Source organism: Schistosoma mansoni, chromosome 2, assembly GCF_000237925.1.
Source record: "Schistosoma mansoni strain Puerto Rico chromosome 2, complete genome".
Classification (NCBI taxonomy): Eukaryota; Metazoa; Platyhelminthes; class Trematoda; order Strigeidida; family Schistosomatidae; genus Schistosoma; species Schistosoma mansoni.
In genome coordinates this window covers 29,058,770-29,078,495 of record NC_031496.1, presented here as the reverse complement: position 1 = coordinate 29,078,495, position 19,726 = coordinate 29,058,770, and the positions used below count along the sequence as shown (strand labels likewise).

The 19,726-nt window shown below is 33.8% G+C and overlaps 1 protein-coding gene across 1 annotated transcript; it reads right to left on the bottom strand.

Moving 5' to 3' along the window:
• Nucleotides 1-3: 3 nt before the first annotated feature.
• On the bottom strand, nt 4-18,318 carry Smp_143510 (cut-like 1 (ctl1); the record flags this gene model as incomplete). Its single annotated transcript, XM_018796310.1, has 7 exons — nt 4-966; nt 2,952-3,377; nt 4,453-5,036; nt 6,050-6,730; nt 11,675-12,257; nt 13,127-13,310; nt 18,068-18,318. 7 exons carry the CDS (start codon nt 18,316-18,318, stop codon nt 4-6), a joined length of 3,672 nt encoding a protein of 1,223 aa, XP_018650535.1.
• Between the last annotated feature and the right edge of the window lie 1,408 nt (nt 18,319-19,726).

Genomic DNA, 19,726 nt, shown 5'->3' with positions numbered 1-19,726 from the left:
ATACTATGGAAGTTCATATATAAGAAACTTCGAATAAAAATTTTTAAGTAAAAATAATTTACCGAGTATATATGCACCAAAAAGTCTTTGACTAATAGAATACTGAGAAAGAATTGAACGAGTACGATGAGCTATCTCTTCTGTACATAATTCACTATATTTATCAATATCTTCTTGTTTCAAAGGAGGCAGTACTACTCTTTGAAATGAAAACATTGTGCTATTGATATAACTTGAATCAGACAAATTATCATCAGTTGTTTCATAGGGATTATGATGATGAACTGTATCACTATTAGTTAACAATGGCACAGTAGTGGTCGTAGTATTAGTATTAATAGTAGCCGGAGCAGTTATAGTTGCAGTGCTCGAATCTGCATGATTCCATTGATTCACATTAATATGCTCTGAATTCGCTAATGTCGATGAAGTTTTCAACGGAACACTAGCAGTTGCTGCTGACGCCAAAAGCATTAAGGTTTGTTGTAAGGACATGGGTGATGATGATAGAGAAGTAGGATTAGAAGATGTCTGTGAGAACAATGGTGTTGATACAGGTGGAATGCCTAAAGGTGGGATCGGTAGATGATTGTTTAATTTAATTATTGATGGAGATAATATAGGCATTGGAAATTCATTAGTCATGGCTGGTGTTGTAGTAGTTATTATTGTTTCAAGTGGTGTATATATCGGTGCACAATCATCTTGTTTAATAACAGTATTATTGACGGAATAAGGTGAAGAGATTGATGATGAGTTAGCCAATAATGGAAGATTACCATTGAATAGAATATTTTGTTTATTATTGGTTGCATTTTTTGAAGCATTTAAGGCACAAGGTAATGTGATGGTGGATTGTACTTTTGAAGAATATGAAGAATTATTATTATCAAGTGTTGAGTCGAATATGACTGGTTTATTTGAATTACCTGAATTATTTGTCAACTGAGTAGTAAATAGTTTTAACTAAAACAATAAAGATAAAAAATAAAACTTGTCATAAAAGAAAAAATCATGATGTTATCTACTTTTGTTTAACATAAAGACTATTGAAGTGAAGAAAATTAAGTGCATTGACCGATTTACGCTCATATTGAAAGTCTCATTAGGTCTGGTGGGTGAAGAAATCCTGGACGGATTTAAAATGCTTTCCTACTCTTCATGGATTCGCGTTACGTATGGTGCAGGGGGGCGTGAGTTTTTCAATTAAAAAGCAAATATACCTCACAGCTATCCACCCTGTTTTACTTTATGGTCAGGAAACTTGGGCTTCGAAACCAAGGAAAATCCACAGATTACTAGTACTGCGTTATGGATTACTTCGAAGCATAGTTCATGACATAGTGGAACAACTAAATGAATAATACTGAGGTAAGACGTAAGGTACCTAAGGAAAATGGGAAATCGTTTGATAGAGATGGAAAGATTCACCGGTTGTCATGGATGAGATGTGTGTTACATATGTTAAACTAACGTCAACTCCTACATAACAGTAAGCCACAAAGACATTTGCAATGGACAGATCACTATATAGTGGTATTGACTCGTGAAGTCACTGATCACTGAACAGACTCGTATGTGCACATAATTACCATGATCAGTAGGTGACGTTAGATGATATAGCTCAAAAAGAGTCGTGATGCGGTAGATGTATTCAATCTCCCTATGGATCTTGCATCTCAAAACCACTTCGCACTTTTTGATGTATCCGAACGAAGACTAAATAATTGATAACTTCCAGAATTAATACGTAGATTATTATTATTATTACTACTGCTGCATATTCTTATTGTATCATTAATAGACAACTGAATTACTACATTTATATATTTGGTTTATCTTCTGCTTAACCTATTAACTATCATCGTACCACTTATTAGTCCTATTTTATTACCAGTCAATTATTAACAGCCTGCCCCCACTCATAACCACTTTTGGATTGTTTATGTACAATTGTGATTTGTCACTTTTTCATAGTACAATGTGATCCGGTGTGTTGGTACATAAACCCACATATGCTTGAAACAAAATAGTAACAGAAGTTATCTGCTGACTACTCTTCAAACTCGAGGCAAGGGATAGAGAGGCCTTAAATATGCTGGGACCAGTAGACGTTTATCGAGCGTCAGGAGAAAAAATTATTGGAATTTTGATCGGTGACTTTAACACGCGATATCGATTAATGTCTCAAGTCACAACATAATGTATACTGGACATTCATTCTTTCTATTTGAGTTATGGTTTTACTACATTCAGTTTTGTAGTGGAATATACTACTACTTAGACTCCTTCCATAAGTATCATGTTAATTATAGTTAGTTGTGTTGATGTGGTCCAGCAGCTTGGAACAATGTACATTTATGTCCGGTCACATGTTGTAATACTAATAAAGTAGTGCTTTGAGATATTACCAGAAGTAGCTACAAACGCTTAAACCCTAAAATCATGGATTATTAACTAGTAAAGGTTATATGTAGTCGCTTTTGCGACAACCCTTTTTTGGTATGAGGATCCATAATACAACCCGATTACTCCAACCAAAGTAGGTGTCTTGAAATTTGAAACTGTGATCTAGTGTTTGAAAGATAAGAGCTTTTAACCACTAAGTCATTGTAACTCGAAATACATGTATATACAATAAATAGGATATGCCAAATTAATTATACATAATCATCCTGATAAAAACGCATCATTATAAAATAGTACATTGTAAGGAGATTAATTACTTTTCTAACTCATCTTTCTGACTTGATAGAAACAGGACATGATTAGAAAAATCATTTTTACTAATTTACTTTATTACATTTAGATCTACAAAAAAATTTAGGAAAAACAAACAAACAGCAACAACCAGTTCGACAAAAATTTTAAACAACATTCCATGAAATAATTAATTTTGTAGTAAGATAAAAGTACGTTAAAATAAAAACTACATGTATTAGTAAACTCACAAGATCTGAAACTGTAATTCCATTTGACATAATTGGCACAGATTGATGCGTAACATGAAGTACAGTATTATTCGAGCACACTGGTAATGATGAAGCTACCAATTGACTAGATGGCAATTTTGAACAGATTGTAATTTCATTTACAGATGGACAAGTTTGAACGCTACTATAACATACAGTAGGAGTACATGATAAATTGTTGATATTATCAAAAGAATTATTGTGATTTGACACTGTAGAAGAATTTGAGCTAACATTTATTCCATGCCTTAATAAATTGTTAGGATATGGTGATAGCTGAGATGAAGAATGATGATATACAGCAATACCATTGCTTTCATCGACCAATGAAGTGACAATAGTCGATTCGAAAGAGTTGATAATACTTCCAGAAGTGGTAACAGTGGTAGTAGTATTATTAGTAGTCTACGATAAATAAGAATAACAATATTAAGAATGAAGGCAATCAATTAATATCAGAAGGGGTTTTGTGGAGATTTCAGTAATTTTATATGGTTGAAATCATGAGTCAATTGAAGCTAGATCATCATGGAAAACCAGGAAGCACTGGATGGCCGTTTGATCCTATTGTGGGACTCCTCACCAGTGCGCACCCACGGTCCCGCCTCGCGAGATTCGAACCCAGGACCTATCAGTCTCACGCATGAGCGCTTAACCTCTAAACCAGTGAGCCGGCATCTAACGGTGTTAGTGTTTTAGATCAACCGATCCACGAAATTGAGCAACCGCCCACCATTGTCTTCAGTGAGTTACTGTCTCACAACAGACACAGTTGAACTCCACTGGCCACTGCTTGGCTGGTACATGTGCATCCTGTGCGGCTTGCCTCGATAAAGTCATTATGATATAAGTTAGCATAGAATAGATACATGTTTCGTCCTATTTGGGACTCGTCAGCTGAATGTACCTGGATTTTAAAGTCAGTATTCACTCCAAGACTCGAGTTCAATGAAAATTGACTCTTGAATGCAAGTACATCCAGCCAAAAAGTTCGAAATAGAATGAAAAGTGAATCCTGAATTCTAATCCTAGCTATAATCCATCTACTCTGTATAAAACGTATAAATTGGGGACTACAAACCTTTATGGCTTATAAACAGCGAAATGAAATAATATATAGTTCCTAATCAATAAAGTGACAGGAACCGTTGGATATATTCACATAATGATGAATAAACGAACCACACAAAAGTGATATTAATACTCAGTGTTAATTTCGGATTAATTTTTTCCACAATAACACCAGTTTCTAGTGGAAATCTCAAGTTGATCAAGTGGGAAGATTCAATCCCAAAAGAACAGAATACAGAATTGCGGACTTATCAAGTAAGCATCTGTAACTGACATGTGTGAATGGTTTAAATTCTCACAAAATACCATAATTACGGTAAAACTAACAAGTCCGCAACCCGCTTAATTATACCAAACATGTTGTATTTATGGACAAAAGAAAATACTTTATGGTCGAAATAAAACTCACTTGTGAATCAGCATCGAGAGTGCTAATAGCAGATACCGACAGACAGTTACTATTATAAATCCCGGCTTGACAATCGGAGAATGGAGATTGATGCTGTTTCATTGTTAATGTATTATCAAATGAATCACTATTAATTTTTTCAGTTAACCCGTTGGCTTTAATTTGTTTCTCATAATCCATTGCCGCTTTAGCAGCTAATAAAATTTGATTAATGCGTCTTTCAGTTTCTTGTTCTTCTTTAGATACAATATTTTCATCTGGATGAACTGATTCGGAAGATTTCATTGAAGAGCGATGGCTGCAATTTGTTTCTTTACCAGGTTGTTGTTGTTGTTGATGATGATAATGATGAGAATCGTTAGACTTTTGAGTTTCCAGATCATATATAGGTTCTGTCTTTTCAGGTCTACTAGTTAAAACACTTAGCGGTTCAATATCATTACGATAGACAAATGGAGAGGTTGATGTAGATTTTGTTAGGGAAAAATCCTTTTGACAAGGTGCTGATACAGGATTTGAGTTAGGAGATAACAGAGATTGTTGGTTATTTAAACTAGTAATTTCGCATGCAGATTGATTAGTCTCTACAGTTGTATTGGTGAAACAAGAAAATGTAATAGCACAAATAGTGACATATCAATAAGTACGACGAAAATGTTACGTGTGCAGAAAAAAGACAAATGATGAGTCTTTTATAGCCAATAAGCTTGAATATAGAGTTGAAACTAGTAAACGTGTATTAAACTCTCAGTTTTGTTAATGTATCAAACAAGTTATTACGAACCCAGGTCAGTGGTAATTATACAGTAGTGAGAGAGTATCACCAGTTTTCATATAAAGAATGCGATTAATGAAACTTGAAGGAGCCTTCTTAAAATATAACATACGCTTTTATGCTATTGATTCACAAAACAGCAAAGATGATCTCATCTGTTGTTAAAAAATGCGTGAATGGTTATCAATTCCCGGTTGCCTACACTATGGAAGGATACTTCTTGACGTATCTGAAAAGAGGACTCGGTTAAGGGTGGTTTTGACAACCTGGGAATGTGATCTTAGTGCCTAAAAAACAATTGCTTAAGGTTAGTCATATATGGCGTTTTCGACTCTGGACTTTCAAGGCATCATCGATGGTAACGAAAATCTGTGAGACAAAGTGAGGTGTGTTATTTGTAGGGTCGACTCCTCTCATTTTGAGAGGACAGTATTGTTGCAGATAGTTGAACTACCAAAAATATTAGTAAGATCTTCAGGAAGCGACAAAATCTTATTACCAGTAGACTAACGGAATATCAGTGCAACAACTTCATCCTCAAGCATAGGCTGCTGGACTCGACCGGTTCAAATCGAAATAGACGGAACAGGGTTAGAACTTGAGACGTATATGCTGAAATTTAAGTGGCTTTACCAATAAACTATTGGTTTATAGTGGAATATGAACTGTCATATACTTTTATATGAATAATAAAACTACAGTTGTTTTGAAGGTGAACAATAACCGCAATATATGTTATTCATAGATTCAGATACATTTGATTGAATTCTAGGTTTTGTAGAGAAATATATTATCTAAACACAAATGTAATAATATACCTACCGTTTCGTCTGCGTTGAGTATTTTTTAAACTATTCACATTATTCGGATCCGATATCCATGCTTGCAATCGTCTATAAGAATCTCGACCACGTGCAGTTAATCTGTACCATGGTCTCGGTTTAGACAACAATTCACTCATTGTACCTTGACTTAATTTAAGTATATGCCTAGAGAATTGGCGTTGCGAAATATTATGCTTCGTAAGAAGATCTCTAACTGTGGCGGCTATTTCAAAAGTGTTCAATGGTTCAATTTGATCTTTCATAAACTGTTGTGACGAATCAATAGATGTAGGACTGTCTAATGGATCGATGTTTTCATCTATACAGTTGAAAACTGCTCCTGAATGACTCAGTGAAATGCACTCATCATTATGGGACAATACGACGGCAGAGGTTGAGGATGTAGGCGAATCTGTTGAGGTAGTATTGGCCAAAGTTGTTGATAGACACGTTGTGGTTCGCGGATAGCCAGGGCCTAGTAAGTTTATCGATGAAATAGGAGGATAAGATTCAGTCGCGCCAGTTTGTGTTGTAATGGTAGAAGTAGTAGTAGCAGTAAAGGTTGGTGGTAAATTGTTTTGTTCATTCAAAGGGATATAATGCATTTGACTTATTGACATTGAATCAGTCACAGTTTGATTGATTTGTGGACGACCTACGATCGAATTGATATTATTGTCTGTTTGAAAATATAAAATGAGTAATAGTTATGATCAAGTTTTTTTGTTGAACAACAGAGTAAATCAAGGTAAATTTTTAACAAGATATACATAAAGTAAACATTCTCTATATAGTGAGAGATATGAATTCTGAAAAAGCAATTATGACGATTAGTTCATTAATCAGATTTTTAAAAAAATGTATTCAATGAATTGTTTTATTCTTTCTTGGGCTAAACCAAATTAAAGACAACATTTAATTGGTTAACTTGGGGACTTTTGAATAAAATAAAAATAATGCAGGAGGTTATTTCAAAAACACTAAACTTATCATTATTTTAAAACGTTACCACAATGAGCTACAGAAATTGTAACAACAATCATACAACGCCAAATTTAATTGACCGCTTCCTATTATTTTACCCTTCTCAAGGTCATGCAAAAAAACTACTAAATGTACAGCAATGATTCTCCTTTTTTCCTATGAAGTCCAGCCTTCCCTAATCTTACTTGCATAGTTATCATTATCGAAATGGTATCTCAACTGAGGCCAGTACAAGTTATGAATTAAACCCAGTCTCCATTAGCCAAGACGGAAATATTATGTTTAGTTTCCGAATACTATATAATTTACAGACGTGATCAATTGAATAGTGGTTCTTTCTTTTGAAAACCATTTACAATCAGGATTTTGGGAGATCAGTCTCAAAAATAAATTATCATCGAACAAGATCAGGTCGTTTAAGTCGACGAAATAGTGTCTATTGTACAACACCAACAATAAAATGTAAGTTAAGGTCTCTTTCTCTATTTAAAAACAAGCGTTTACAAATATGTGGTGTTAATTAGTGATCACCTACTACCTCATTATTTTTATATTTAAGTTAATACCTGCGTGAACTGAATCAATCTCCTTACGTACATCCTCTCTTCTATATTTAGCTTGTTTTCTTTTTTCTTCTTTCTACTATAAAAATGCGATTAGAATTACAAAAAGTAACCAATTTAATGAAATATCACCACCTTACCTAATTATCTACTAATTAAAATAATCGATTAATCAATATGAGTCGGACATGAATACAATTCCAAGTATAGGTAGGTAGGTGTCAATTCATTGATATATTATAATGATAGTTATAATCGTGCATGAATACACTTAGATATAAGTGAAGAGAAGTATTTCAATAATGTACATTTCTGTTTCAATAATAAAATTTATAATTGATGTGCATTATCATTATCATCATATATCTGAGATGAAAATCAATAATGACAAACAACACACGCACACACATGGATACAATAAAAATGAAATAGAATCCTGTACGAAATCGGAAAAAAATTGATCTTAAGAATAGTATTATTTTCTTTCTCTCTCTCTCTCTCTCGTTTAGTATTCATGTATATTTGTGCGTGTAGCTATGCACAAATTAACCAACTAATTTATAAACTATCAATAACTGACATATTTTTTCTAGAAAATAAGAAAATTAGTGGTAGTTATTTTTTTCTTCTGAGTAGTTGTTATTCGTTGGTTTTTGGCGGTTATCATTGACGATGCTGGTATTAGTTTATAAAGAAAAGATGGATAGGAAATGAATTGATTCCTTCTAATTTATGGAATAGGTAGTAAAGCAAATAAAATATTCCTGTCAGAACTGGCGTTTTTTATCCATTCAATGTAAACAAAAAATACACATTATTATTGTCGTTATTACTATTTCCAATTGTTAATTTCAGAAACTCAACTTTATGTTAAACAAGCTGTTGGTTGTGATTGAAAAAACGTTAGTAAAACTGTGTATATTATAAATAAAACAAGTGCCTTTGGAGCATTACTTTAAAGTATACTGAAATTACGCAAAAAGGTATAATGTCTAGCTGTAGTGTCAGGCAGAAATGGTAAAAGTGGTATAATGCTATGAAAATTCCTCGACTGGCCAGTAGTTAAAACATGTGTTCCGCATACTAAGAGACTGGAAACAGACTAGGAGCGGCCAGACCAAGATATGGTTTTCAGCTGCATCATGAGGTGTCACCTTTATGGTCAAAGTAGTATATGATTAAAAACCTCTGGTAATAGCCCAAATCTTTAATTATAATTTATCTTGTGATTATTTTGATTCATTTAGAGCTATATTCTCTACTTTTTTACGCTAGACAAAATAAAAAATTACATCATTCAATGTAATTAAAATTCTCACAATGACAGGTCTCAATTTAATTACAAAAACAATAAATATTCCTATTATTAGTTTTGTAGAGAATGGTGAATTTTCATAGTTTGGAGAAAGGATTGATCTCATTTGGGTCACCATAGAAAACCAAGAAGCACCGTATAATTGTCTCATCTTGTTAAAGAAATCCTCACTGGTACACATTTACGACCTCGACGAGAGCGCCAAAAGCAAGACCTTAGGTCTCGCGCGCAAGTGCTTATCCTCTTGACTACTGGACCTGGGCTAAACTGAGGAATCCCATACTTAAAAAGATCTCCAGTGGTTCCTGATGTTAGTTTGTAGTCTAAGATCAGATCATGATATTAACTATGAATATTCCTTTTCACATTCAGTAATTAGTAAATACTTGGTGAAAATATGTAATAACTATTAAATTAAATCTAATAGAGGTCATACCGTTATGCTTAGCAAATTGCTTTCAAGCTAATGTCATTCAATCAAAAAGAATTGTAGTCAGTTGTAATTCCGATAAGTAAACGTGAAATTTGGAATTATTATGTGATAGATACTAGTTTAGTGATTTTTAACAAGCAGAATAGTTAGAAAAACAGTTTTCAGTCTATGAGATATTCGAAAAAATAAAAATAATGAAACTATTATCAAAAACTTAGTGGTTGACAAAGCAAATCTATTTATACATGAAAGTTTGAACTACAATAGTAACAGCCAAGTTGCTCAAAAGAACAGGTTAAACTTGTAGTCACATAAATGTTTAGTACAGCTGAACAACCGAAAAACTTAGGAAACATAATCTTTACTTAGTGTTTAAATAAGAGAATTGTTCAATCAATTTTACTGAAAATGGCTTACCAATAGAGTGAAATAACAACATAACTATTTCAACCCACAGATAAACTTTACATCATAATTTATCGATGTATTTAAAATCTTCGATAAAATATTGCGCCCGATGGGCTTTTATTTATTTATTTAAACACATAAATATTGGTACCAATGGGGTACCAAATACATATGCGCCACACAAATCTCATTTGATTTCTGTGAGGGCTGTGATACTGCCCAGGTGCCCAAACTGAAGCAGGTGGTTTTCTTAAGGGGTCACACCCCGAGCCTTTGACCTAAAGGTCTAACCCACAAGGCAGTGAAGCATCGTAAGGAAATGCAGTTCCATGGTAGCCGGTGACCAACGATTCATTCATACGCCATTTGTTACCCCAGGATACTGGAGCCCATGTGCACTATTGGTTTGGGATCAGGGTTTTCCAACTCCCCTAGGTGAACTTTCCGTGTCCACCAACCCGGCTAAAGCGCCGGACATTCGCTTTTCGTCCTCTCAATTTCGTAAACAACAATAATGCCACGAGAAGGCAGTGAGTAGGACTTCCCTAGCAGAGGCTTTGAAGTGGTGTACGAGCCTAAAGACCGAGAGCTCAACGGAAGCCAAGACTAGTGCAGAAAAACTGAAAAATTGAATACGACCACCGGTATCATAATGCATCAACCAAACGAGTCATTGGATTGCTTAGATAAATAATATATGAGAACCATTTAATATTACACGGTATCATCACTGATTTCAACATACACACAAAGTCAGATAACCATAGCTATGAGTTTATCCTAGATATTATAGAGGCTCAAACTCATAAGCTATGGAACTATTTATTGTAACATACCATTCAAGTGAGATAATTATCAATAAATATGGTCGAGTAATGCTGGGTCGATCATGAGATTGCTCAATTTTTGTCAATAATCTTATTCTTACTAGCAATGGTAACCGCTAGTACTTTTCTTTAATTTAGTGGTTTGCACGACCTTTGCCCTTTCCTGATTGGTTGCAGCTGCTTTTAGTTCGCTAGTTCTTTGTGAATTTGAAGTTCATGCATTCGTTACCATATATAGTGGTTTTTATTATTTGAGGTTAATCTGCTTGAATATCAAATCCTTCCTACAGTTCATCGTTTTTTGTGTTAGCAGCTAATTACTACTGTTGTATCCCGAATGGTGTTATCGACCGCACTAGACCAACTTAATCGTTCGATGATTGGCTAATATATCGTAGGTCAGCCGGAAACCCCAGTAGACATAATCGCTTTTTTGAATTAAGATGTAACAGATCAGCTTAGAAAGTATGAATACCGTAACAGAATAGATATTATTGCCAGTCTTTAGAGACTACGATTGACCCAGTAACATGGAATGAAGTTAGTCATAAGATGAAGACACAGAACTATGGAATGAGTGTATTGAATGAATTTTACTACTAAAATTCAGTTAAAAAATAAAATAATAATGATCAGAAAAGTTGATAGTCGACACCACCACTGATAACGAAAAGTCTAAAAAGAAGATATTTGCAATGACCGTCCAGTACTTCCGTGTTTTCAATGGTGGTCTAACTTTGGACACTTCATGATTTCAATGGAAAAAAACAATCATTTTTAGTATAATCGGTTTGAGAAGATTGCTCAATTAGTAATTAACAATATGGAATGCCTTTAGTTGGACAATCATTGCAAATCAGGGGATATTGGGCAACTCCTAATACATCCTATTATGAAGATTCTTAAGAATGTTTATCTAGAGGTCTGACATACGTGCTGTGCTCTCATTTTTCAGTAGTCTCATAGTAGAGCAAGATAGTTATCTGGTGTTCCCTAGTTTTCAATAGCTGTCTACTTGGCATCAACACATGATATAAACTATAAAAAGCAAATTCAGTGATACATGAGAAGAAAATATATTAAAATAACATACCCGATGGAATCTTTGAAGTCACACACAATGGAATACATGAAGGGATTGAACCATAAAGTACAGATAAAACTGACGGTGAAGATGAAATACTTAAAGGTGAAATCGGTACGTTTTCTGATGATGGTGGGTTTGTGGAAATTTTTAAAGGCATAAAAGAAGTAGACAGAGTTGAAGGATTGTGGATTACACTTGATGGAAGTGTTGTCACCGTTGTTGATGTACAATATAATGGTGAACTGTTGTTAGTCACATAATTAAAATTATCCGGTGTACGTAATGGATTATGAGTAATTTTAGTGTTATGTACATTGTTTAATGAGAAACTAGCTGAACCAATGTCAATGGTAGGCAGCTCAGTATTTATCAGTGGAGTAGTTGGTGAAAATATAGGCATATTATTTTTGTTATTATATAGATAAATGGATGAATTTAAAGGATGTGGGTACGTAGAAGACGTTGTTGTTGTACACGAAGACTGAAGATGGATTCGATTAATCAGAATATTTTGAATAGATACTAAAACAGTTTGAATTTCTAAAAATTGTTGTTTTAATTGGCTGACTTCTTGAGATAATTTATTTTGCTGGAAATAATAAAAGTTAAATGGAAAATGATTGATTGTAGTACATGTGAATAATTCGAATATCGATGTCTTTGAGTGATGCTTACACTGTTAGAGAATTATGTATAAGTTGGTTCAGCCAAATAAAGTAAGTGGAACGCAGTGAAATAGTTTCAAAGTAACTTAATAATTGAGAATTAAATATGCAAAATATTAAGTCATCTCTACAAAATTATTATTTGGAACCGAAGATATGGAATTAAAGTAACTTTACTTGGCAAATAAATATCCTCTGGAAAAATGAACTTCAAAGTAGGAGAAAACCAACGACTCCAAATGCGCCAGTTACACATTCATATTATATCCCGCAAATGCCCAGGTACGGCCGGTTGTGGGAAGGGACCGCTCTCCCTATCGCAATGCACTTATATGGCCTCGCGTATATAGCCACCGCCAGGAAAGTCCCACTTACTGCCTTCTCACAGTGGCTGTGTTATTTACGAAATTGAGAGGACGAAAAGCAAATATCCGGCGTTTAAACCGGTTTGATGGGTACAGAGAATTTACCTAGGGAAGTAGGGTAATCTTGATTTTAGACCGATGGTGCACATGGGTTCCAGGATCATGAGAGAACAAATAGTGTATGAGCCTGTCTATGATAGAAATAGCTACAGAAAATAACTGGATTACTTAGTTTTGTACGAAACAAAACTGTAAAGCGAATTGTGATTATATTCATTGGGAAAATGACTAAATGGATAATGAATTCTACAAAACTGTCACAATTTATTATGTTTTTGTTAAATTTGTTATTTACATGAACAATAAATGAATCGCTAGTACATTAAATGACTAAATATAAAAAATAAATATGCATCAACGTATATTACCTGATTTTGTACATCTTTTAAAATTTTCATACGAATACAGTTTTCTCTACATTGATGTAGGTATGTTGAAGAGGAACTACTTAGTCTAGTGATAGTTGGACAAGAATTTGTTGAAAACGAACAATTATCATCTTCATTCTCATCATTATTTTCAAAAACAGTTTCGTCAACATCCATTTTATGTCTAATAGAAAAAGAACAATCAATTGAAGAATTAATGTGTACAGGGAAAAAAGATCAACATGGTAAAATAATAACAAATAGTCAAAGAAATAACAAGACAATTCATCGCCAACAATAAATGAATGAAGTGTTGGCAGTGAAAGTATACTTTACTGACAACCTATCCAGCGACTACTAAAATGACCCCAAGTAAAGCAGACTTTCGACCAATCCAGATACAAGGAATATTGAACGAGGGGAATATGTTTTATACATTTCGCAATTAGCTCCTTGATTTTCCCATGTTTTGAACCTTCCGTGAAGACCCAAGAGCCACTATCTTGAATCTGATTGGTTCACTAGCGAATTATACTATTACAGCAGTAATTTAGTGGTTAAAATGTTCCGCTCTGAATTAGTAAGTTGCAGGATCTACTTTGATCTAAGCACCCCTTGAAGTGTGACCGCTCAAAGTCACATATATAAATCTGAACTCGATAATCAATGTATTAGTCATACTAATTTCAATAATTAATAAATAAACTGGGAGTGATCCCAGAGAAAATCAATTTAAATAACTGTAGTTGCATATGCCGATTATGTGATTGAAGACGTTGAGTGACATAATCTAAGGTCCGCTTACGATGGCACAAACACATTCACTTTCAGCTTTCCTTTAACTCTTGAGTTTTAAAATTATTTTACACTTTTCATCCATCAAAATTTATTAATTATTCTCGAGTCGTCATATTCTTCATGTCTGAATCCTTTTTTTATTATCACTGATATTGTTTCTACTCCTTAGGTATACATCTTGACGTGGGAACTTGGACCAACGCACATATGGTGCTTAAGAGTGAATATTTTCCCAGTTTGATTGATGCAATTCGATTATTATCTATTTAAACCAATGAAAATTTAAGCAAGTAAGAATCGATTAACACACAATGGTATGACTAAAGCGAAATATGGATATAGTAGATTGTCGTTTCAACGGAAACATTCCTACAATTCAAGAAAACCCGAAACTCAAAACAACTTTTAGCAAACATCAAAGTCAGAATTCTCAATACAAGCGTCAAAACAGTTCTATTGTACGGAGCCGAAACTTGAAGAGCTACTACAACCATCGTCAAAAAGGCATAGATATTTATAAACAGTTGTCTACGCAAAATACTCAATATCCTTTAACCAGATACCATCAGCAACAACCTACTCTGCCAGGGAAAAAACCAGCTCCAGGCTGAAGAGGATATTAAGAAAAGGCGCTGGAGGTGGATAGGACACAAGTTGCGAAATCATCAAACTGAACCAAGAGGCAAACCAAAGGACAAGATGTGTCGGGAATCGGAAGCAGATACCAAAAGGATGAACAGTTGGAAAGGAAAGCAGTGTAAGTTGGAGATTCCTGATCGGTAATGTTTTTTTCCACGAGGGGTAACAAGAGTAAACAAGTAAGACTGCTACCAGAAATATCATATTTTTACTAAGTAACAACCAAAGTCTTATTGTTCGATTATTCATCTAAAGCAAGATTAATTATAAATATCTCGGTTCCACAAGACGTCAGTTGAAGTCCAGACAGCCCAGTAGCTAAGTCTTCAGACTGCGAAACTGAGTGACAAGGGATCAAATTGACCAAGGACCACCAGCTCCGCCAAGATTACTGGGACACCATGCTGACGAATGCTAAATAGCACGAAACTTAAGTTCAGGGTTACCTATCGGTCAATTCCGACCAGCTACCATGTACTATTTGTTTTTTCAGGTTTTGAGTCATCAAATCACTCCATACTTTTTGTTTTAAGGATTCATATTTTCTAGAATAATGTCTTTTAAGTCTAAAGTTAAGAGTTACGAGTGTTATTGTTACTCCACCCACGACTTGGGTATTGTGCTGTATTAATGTGATGTGGTAACTTGAATCAAGGAATATATATCCCAGTTTCTAATTATATAAATTTATGATGTGTGCATGAAAGTGGGAAATCCTAATTAATAAATATTACCATTATTCAGTAGTTTCGTTTGATTCAATATATAACAGACTCTACACTAGAGAATCAAAATACAATAAATTAGCACATATTTTAATTAATGCACAAAAATGACAAATATTGGCGTCCAAATGTATCATTTTTATGTATTAGACAGAAAACTAGTACATTTTTCATACTGACAATTCGAAAATACAGTATCATATCCTCCAACAAAGAACTAGACTAACTATTGGTTGTTAAAACAAAACAAAATAATAATGAAAATAAACAAAAAAACACTGAGGTAGGTGTGAGTGAATGGACAAACGAGCATTTGCGCTGAATATATAATCGAACTGGACCAGTCAGTCAGTCAATTTTTTATTGATCATGATCAATAAATCAGAACTGACACAAAGAAACAGATGTTTTCAATAAATTATGTGATAGATAATATTAACAATAATTAAGCTGTACATCAAATTTTCTACCGCTGCTCAGTGTTCAATACGATGTTGTAGATGCGCGCACACACACACACGCACAAACAAAGACCTCTTACAAAAAAATCTATGCATACATATGATTAATCTCTCTCTCTCTCTCTTATAATCGATTACAGATAGATATATTTATTTATGTAGATAGAGAAATTATTGATTGGTGGGTAAGAATTAATTCATAGGAAATCTATAAGTAGAAAAGCAATATAAGAGATGACCTTGACAAATAGCAAATCATTTTAAAGATATACGGGGGTTAGACTATGAAAACCACATACATCCAAATGTTGATTATTCAATAATAACAATGCTGATCATTAAATAAAACAAGAAAAAGAAGCAAAAATTGATGATGGATAGGATGAAGAGCATGTTAGAAGTTGACTCATTCATCTCTATCTATGGTATAAGAAAGATTTTCTATTATGATAATAATAAGAGAATTAGCCTTAATATGGTTCAAGCTGTTTTCAACAAAGTATGTACATCAATTTCTAAATAAGCAAAATACGCATAAGATACTAATATAAACTAGAAATGTAGGATAAGAAGCCCCAACGTTCGACAATGTGTAGTCGGGTAATGATAAGTCTTTTAAAGAAATGTCTAGTGGTACACATATACGCATTGTGTTAATTAAATGCAAAAAAGGATGAATTCGCGGAAACTGATATTTAAGATCAATCTCCGATTTTAGTCCATAAGGGGATGAGTCTCTGGAGTTTCAGTTCTATTTGGTATACCGACATCGTTGAAGATACATGTAGTTGGAAAGTTACAAATGGAATAAAACGCGCATCGTGGATTTTATTGTTAATCATTACATCGTCTTTGAATTTCAATGTTATCTGAGGGCTATCTTGTGTTTGGAAATAAGTTACAAGAACGAATGACAAATTCATATAGTCCTACATGTTTTCTTTTTTATCACTTGAACAAAACATGAACACTGTAGTATTAATTGGAGAGGTGTTTGGATTCACCTTAGGTTATTATAGAACTATATTTCAATTATATTTATTCTTCCATTAGCCATTATTTAGTAGTTTAGCCAATGGGTTTGAACTTTCCAATGACTCCATCGTCAGGTGTAATGACAATACAGCCAAAAGCCTGGTTGTAAGGTGTGAGAACTGAAATACGGGATAAATATAGGGATTAGCTGATAATAATGCTGAGTAATTAGCCTTATTATATTACAGGGTGATTAGCAACAAAAGATCCAGACCACGTAGTTTACCAATAACGTGGTCACTCTAAAACTGAGGGCTTGGGAAGTGATTCTTTGGGTTACTGAAGGACCCAGTAATGTGACTGAAGTGTTTTATTACTGGGTTTCTGATCTCTAGAATTATGATGGCTTATTGGTTATAGTGTTTGAATTTTAGCCATTTGAGACCCGTTTCACCTACTTCAGTTAAGGCAGCTGAGTAGTATTATCGTCCCCCACACTTGAAGTGTGACTCATATCCAATTGCTTGGCAAATGCGTAAAGAAAAAATAGTGTTGCGTTTCCACGGTGAGGAAGTTCTCGGTCTAAATTAGGTGATAGTGAATTGATAAAGCAATCAGAGCGAATACTATACTTAAAACATTGACAACTTTAACGTCAGTGTTTATTTGTTTCTAAATATAACAATAATATGATTGATAAAGTACCTACAATGATGAAAAGACGTAACGAAAGGAATTAACATGACAACTTGAATAAATAATTTCCAAGGCTTAAACAGGGCATAAAAGAGTCTTATCCGTAAATAGCTCTTAACTAGAAAGAACATATAAAACAAACGAACGTTAAACGAGTCCAAAGTCGTGGAGAATTAGATTTTAATAATTAAATTCCCAAGTTAATAAACATTACATCTTTAAATTTTATCATCCAAGAGCAAAAAGGTAAAGAAAATTTTTACCAAATATTTTAGTGACAAAAAAAATCGTTTAGTAGTAGAAACTCGATTTTCAATCAATAAATTACAAGTTGAAAATCTGGTTCACCTGATTTGGTTTCGACAGCTACCTAGTATTACTAGCTCTATCAACAGCATTTTTGTTATAAATCGTTAAATACATTACTAATCTGTTAAACATTTTTTTATTTCCTAACTAATAATATACAGACTAGGAAGACTACTAACTAGGTACATTGTACAATTGTTTAATTAACTTGTTAGGTGTGAGTTCATTTGATAAGTACGCTAGTTTAATTTTTAAAGAACAGATTTCGAGTCGATAAACCTGTACTTGATTTCATTACTATTGATTTTAATAGTGCATGAAAATATAATAAACCTTACCCAATTAACCGTTTCAAGTGCCGACCACAACGTTTGAGGATTTTCAATCTGTACATAGAACTTGAAGGTCTGTTTTTATATGACTTTCTGTTTTTAGAATTTATGAAACAGTGGTGACTAGATGGATCATCCTTGACAGAATGTAACTTATTTTGTCGATCCATTAATGAAGCCCGAGAAATCGTCGAATTTATGATAGCTATGGAGTGCGCAGATGTTACTGGTAGATCACTTTTCTCCAAAGTACACATTCTATAGAAAAGTAGCTATTTTGAATGTCTCCAGTAAAACATATGACAAATTATCTACATGCGAAACAAAACAAAATAATCAGTTACATAATGTGAGAACTATATAAACCGGAAAATAAATACCCATGGTATAAACCATTGCACTATCTCAAGTAATTAGACTATAAATCTGGGTTATCAAAGTCTAGATATAAAATGGGAAACAATTTAGAGCCAGTAGTCCTACTCCATGCATATGGAGCATAAACTCGACAATGGTAATTAGTCTACGTTTTTGGGACTGATATAATTTTGTGGAAGCTACATGCAATGAATTGAGATTTTTTAACACAGAAAACTTGTCGAATGAGTGAATTCATGACACTGATTATCTGAGCGCGTTCAATGTATTTTGCCTCAAAAACTCATACTCACGATTATTCATCATACTAAGGCAGTTGATTTCAGTAACGTTACATAAAAAATTGAGTTTCAACACAAATAATCACTGCACAATAATAATCTGTAAATAGTAAAGATTGATGTGCAACTTCCACAACCAGTGGTGAGGTCCATGGGGTGTTCCTAAATTAACACGTGAAAAAGTAAATCAAAGGAGGCTAAAAAACTATTTGTACGATACTGGAGAAACATGGGGTGAGCAAAAGATGGATTCATTTGTGTCCTGATAAGCATTTGTTTATGGCAAACACCAATATAAGAAGTCCCTTGACATGATCACCAAAATCAATTCAACCATCAGTAAAGATTGCCACTAAACATAGAGATAAGCCAAGTGTTGATGTAGTTTTCCAAGTACTTCTCTATACACCTACCACATTCATGTTTGGAATCGAACAAAAATGGATATAGTACTGATTGAATTTTATGCCCAATTTTTAGACAGAAGCATATAGTATATACTTTAGGAGGAATTGGTTATGAGACGGAAAATAGTAGCGTATTCCTACATTACTATACCGAAATATCAAGTGAAGTATTTGAAAATTGGAATTGAAAAATTGCATTTGACTGAAGACTAAAAAACTGGACTTCGGAAGCATTGAATAATGCACTAAAAATCTATCTTTTTAGCTACGAAAAATTTACGACACACAAGCAACTTAGGAGCAAACTGATAAAAACGAAGTCTTCGAACGTAGTAGTACAATGTGATGACGAAAGTATCACCAATAGGCATTAGTATGGACGTGCTTTAATATGGAAAGTCAACCTAACTACGTAAATTAATGAACAAGATGGGCCACTGGGTTATACTTAAGTCCAGTGGTGGTAGTTATGGACAGAAAGGCTGTTTATGTGATGGGCTACTACCCTGTAGGGGTTTTTAATTAAAGTCTGAACTGGGAATCGAAAATGAACTCTGCAACCAGTGTCCATTATGGTGAACTTTAAAAGTAGAAGATAT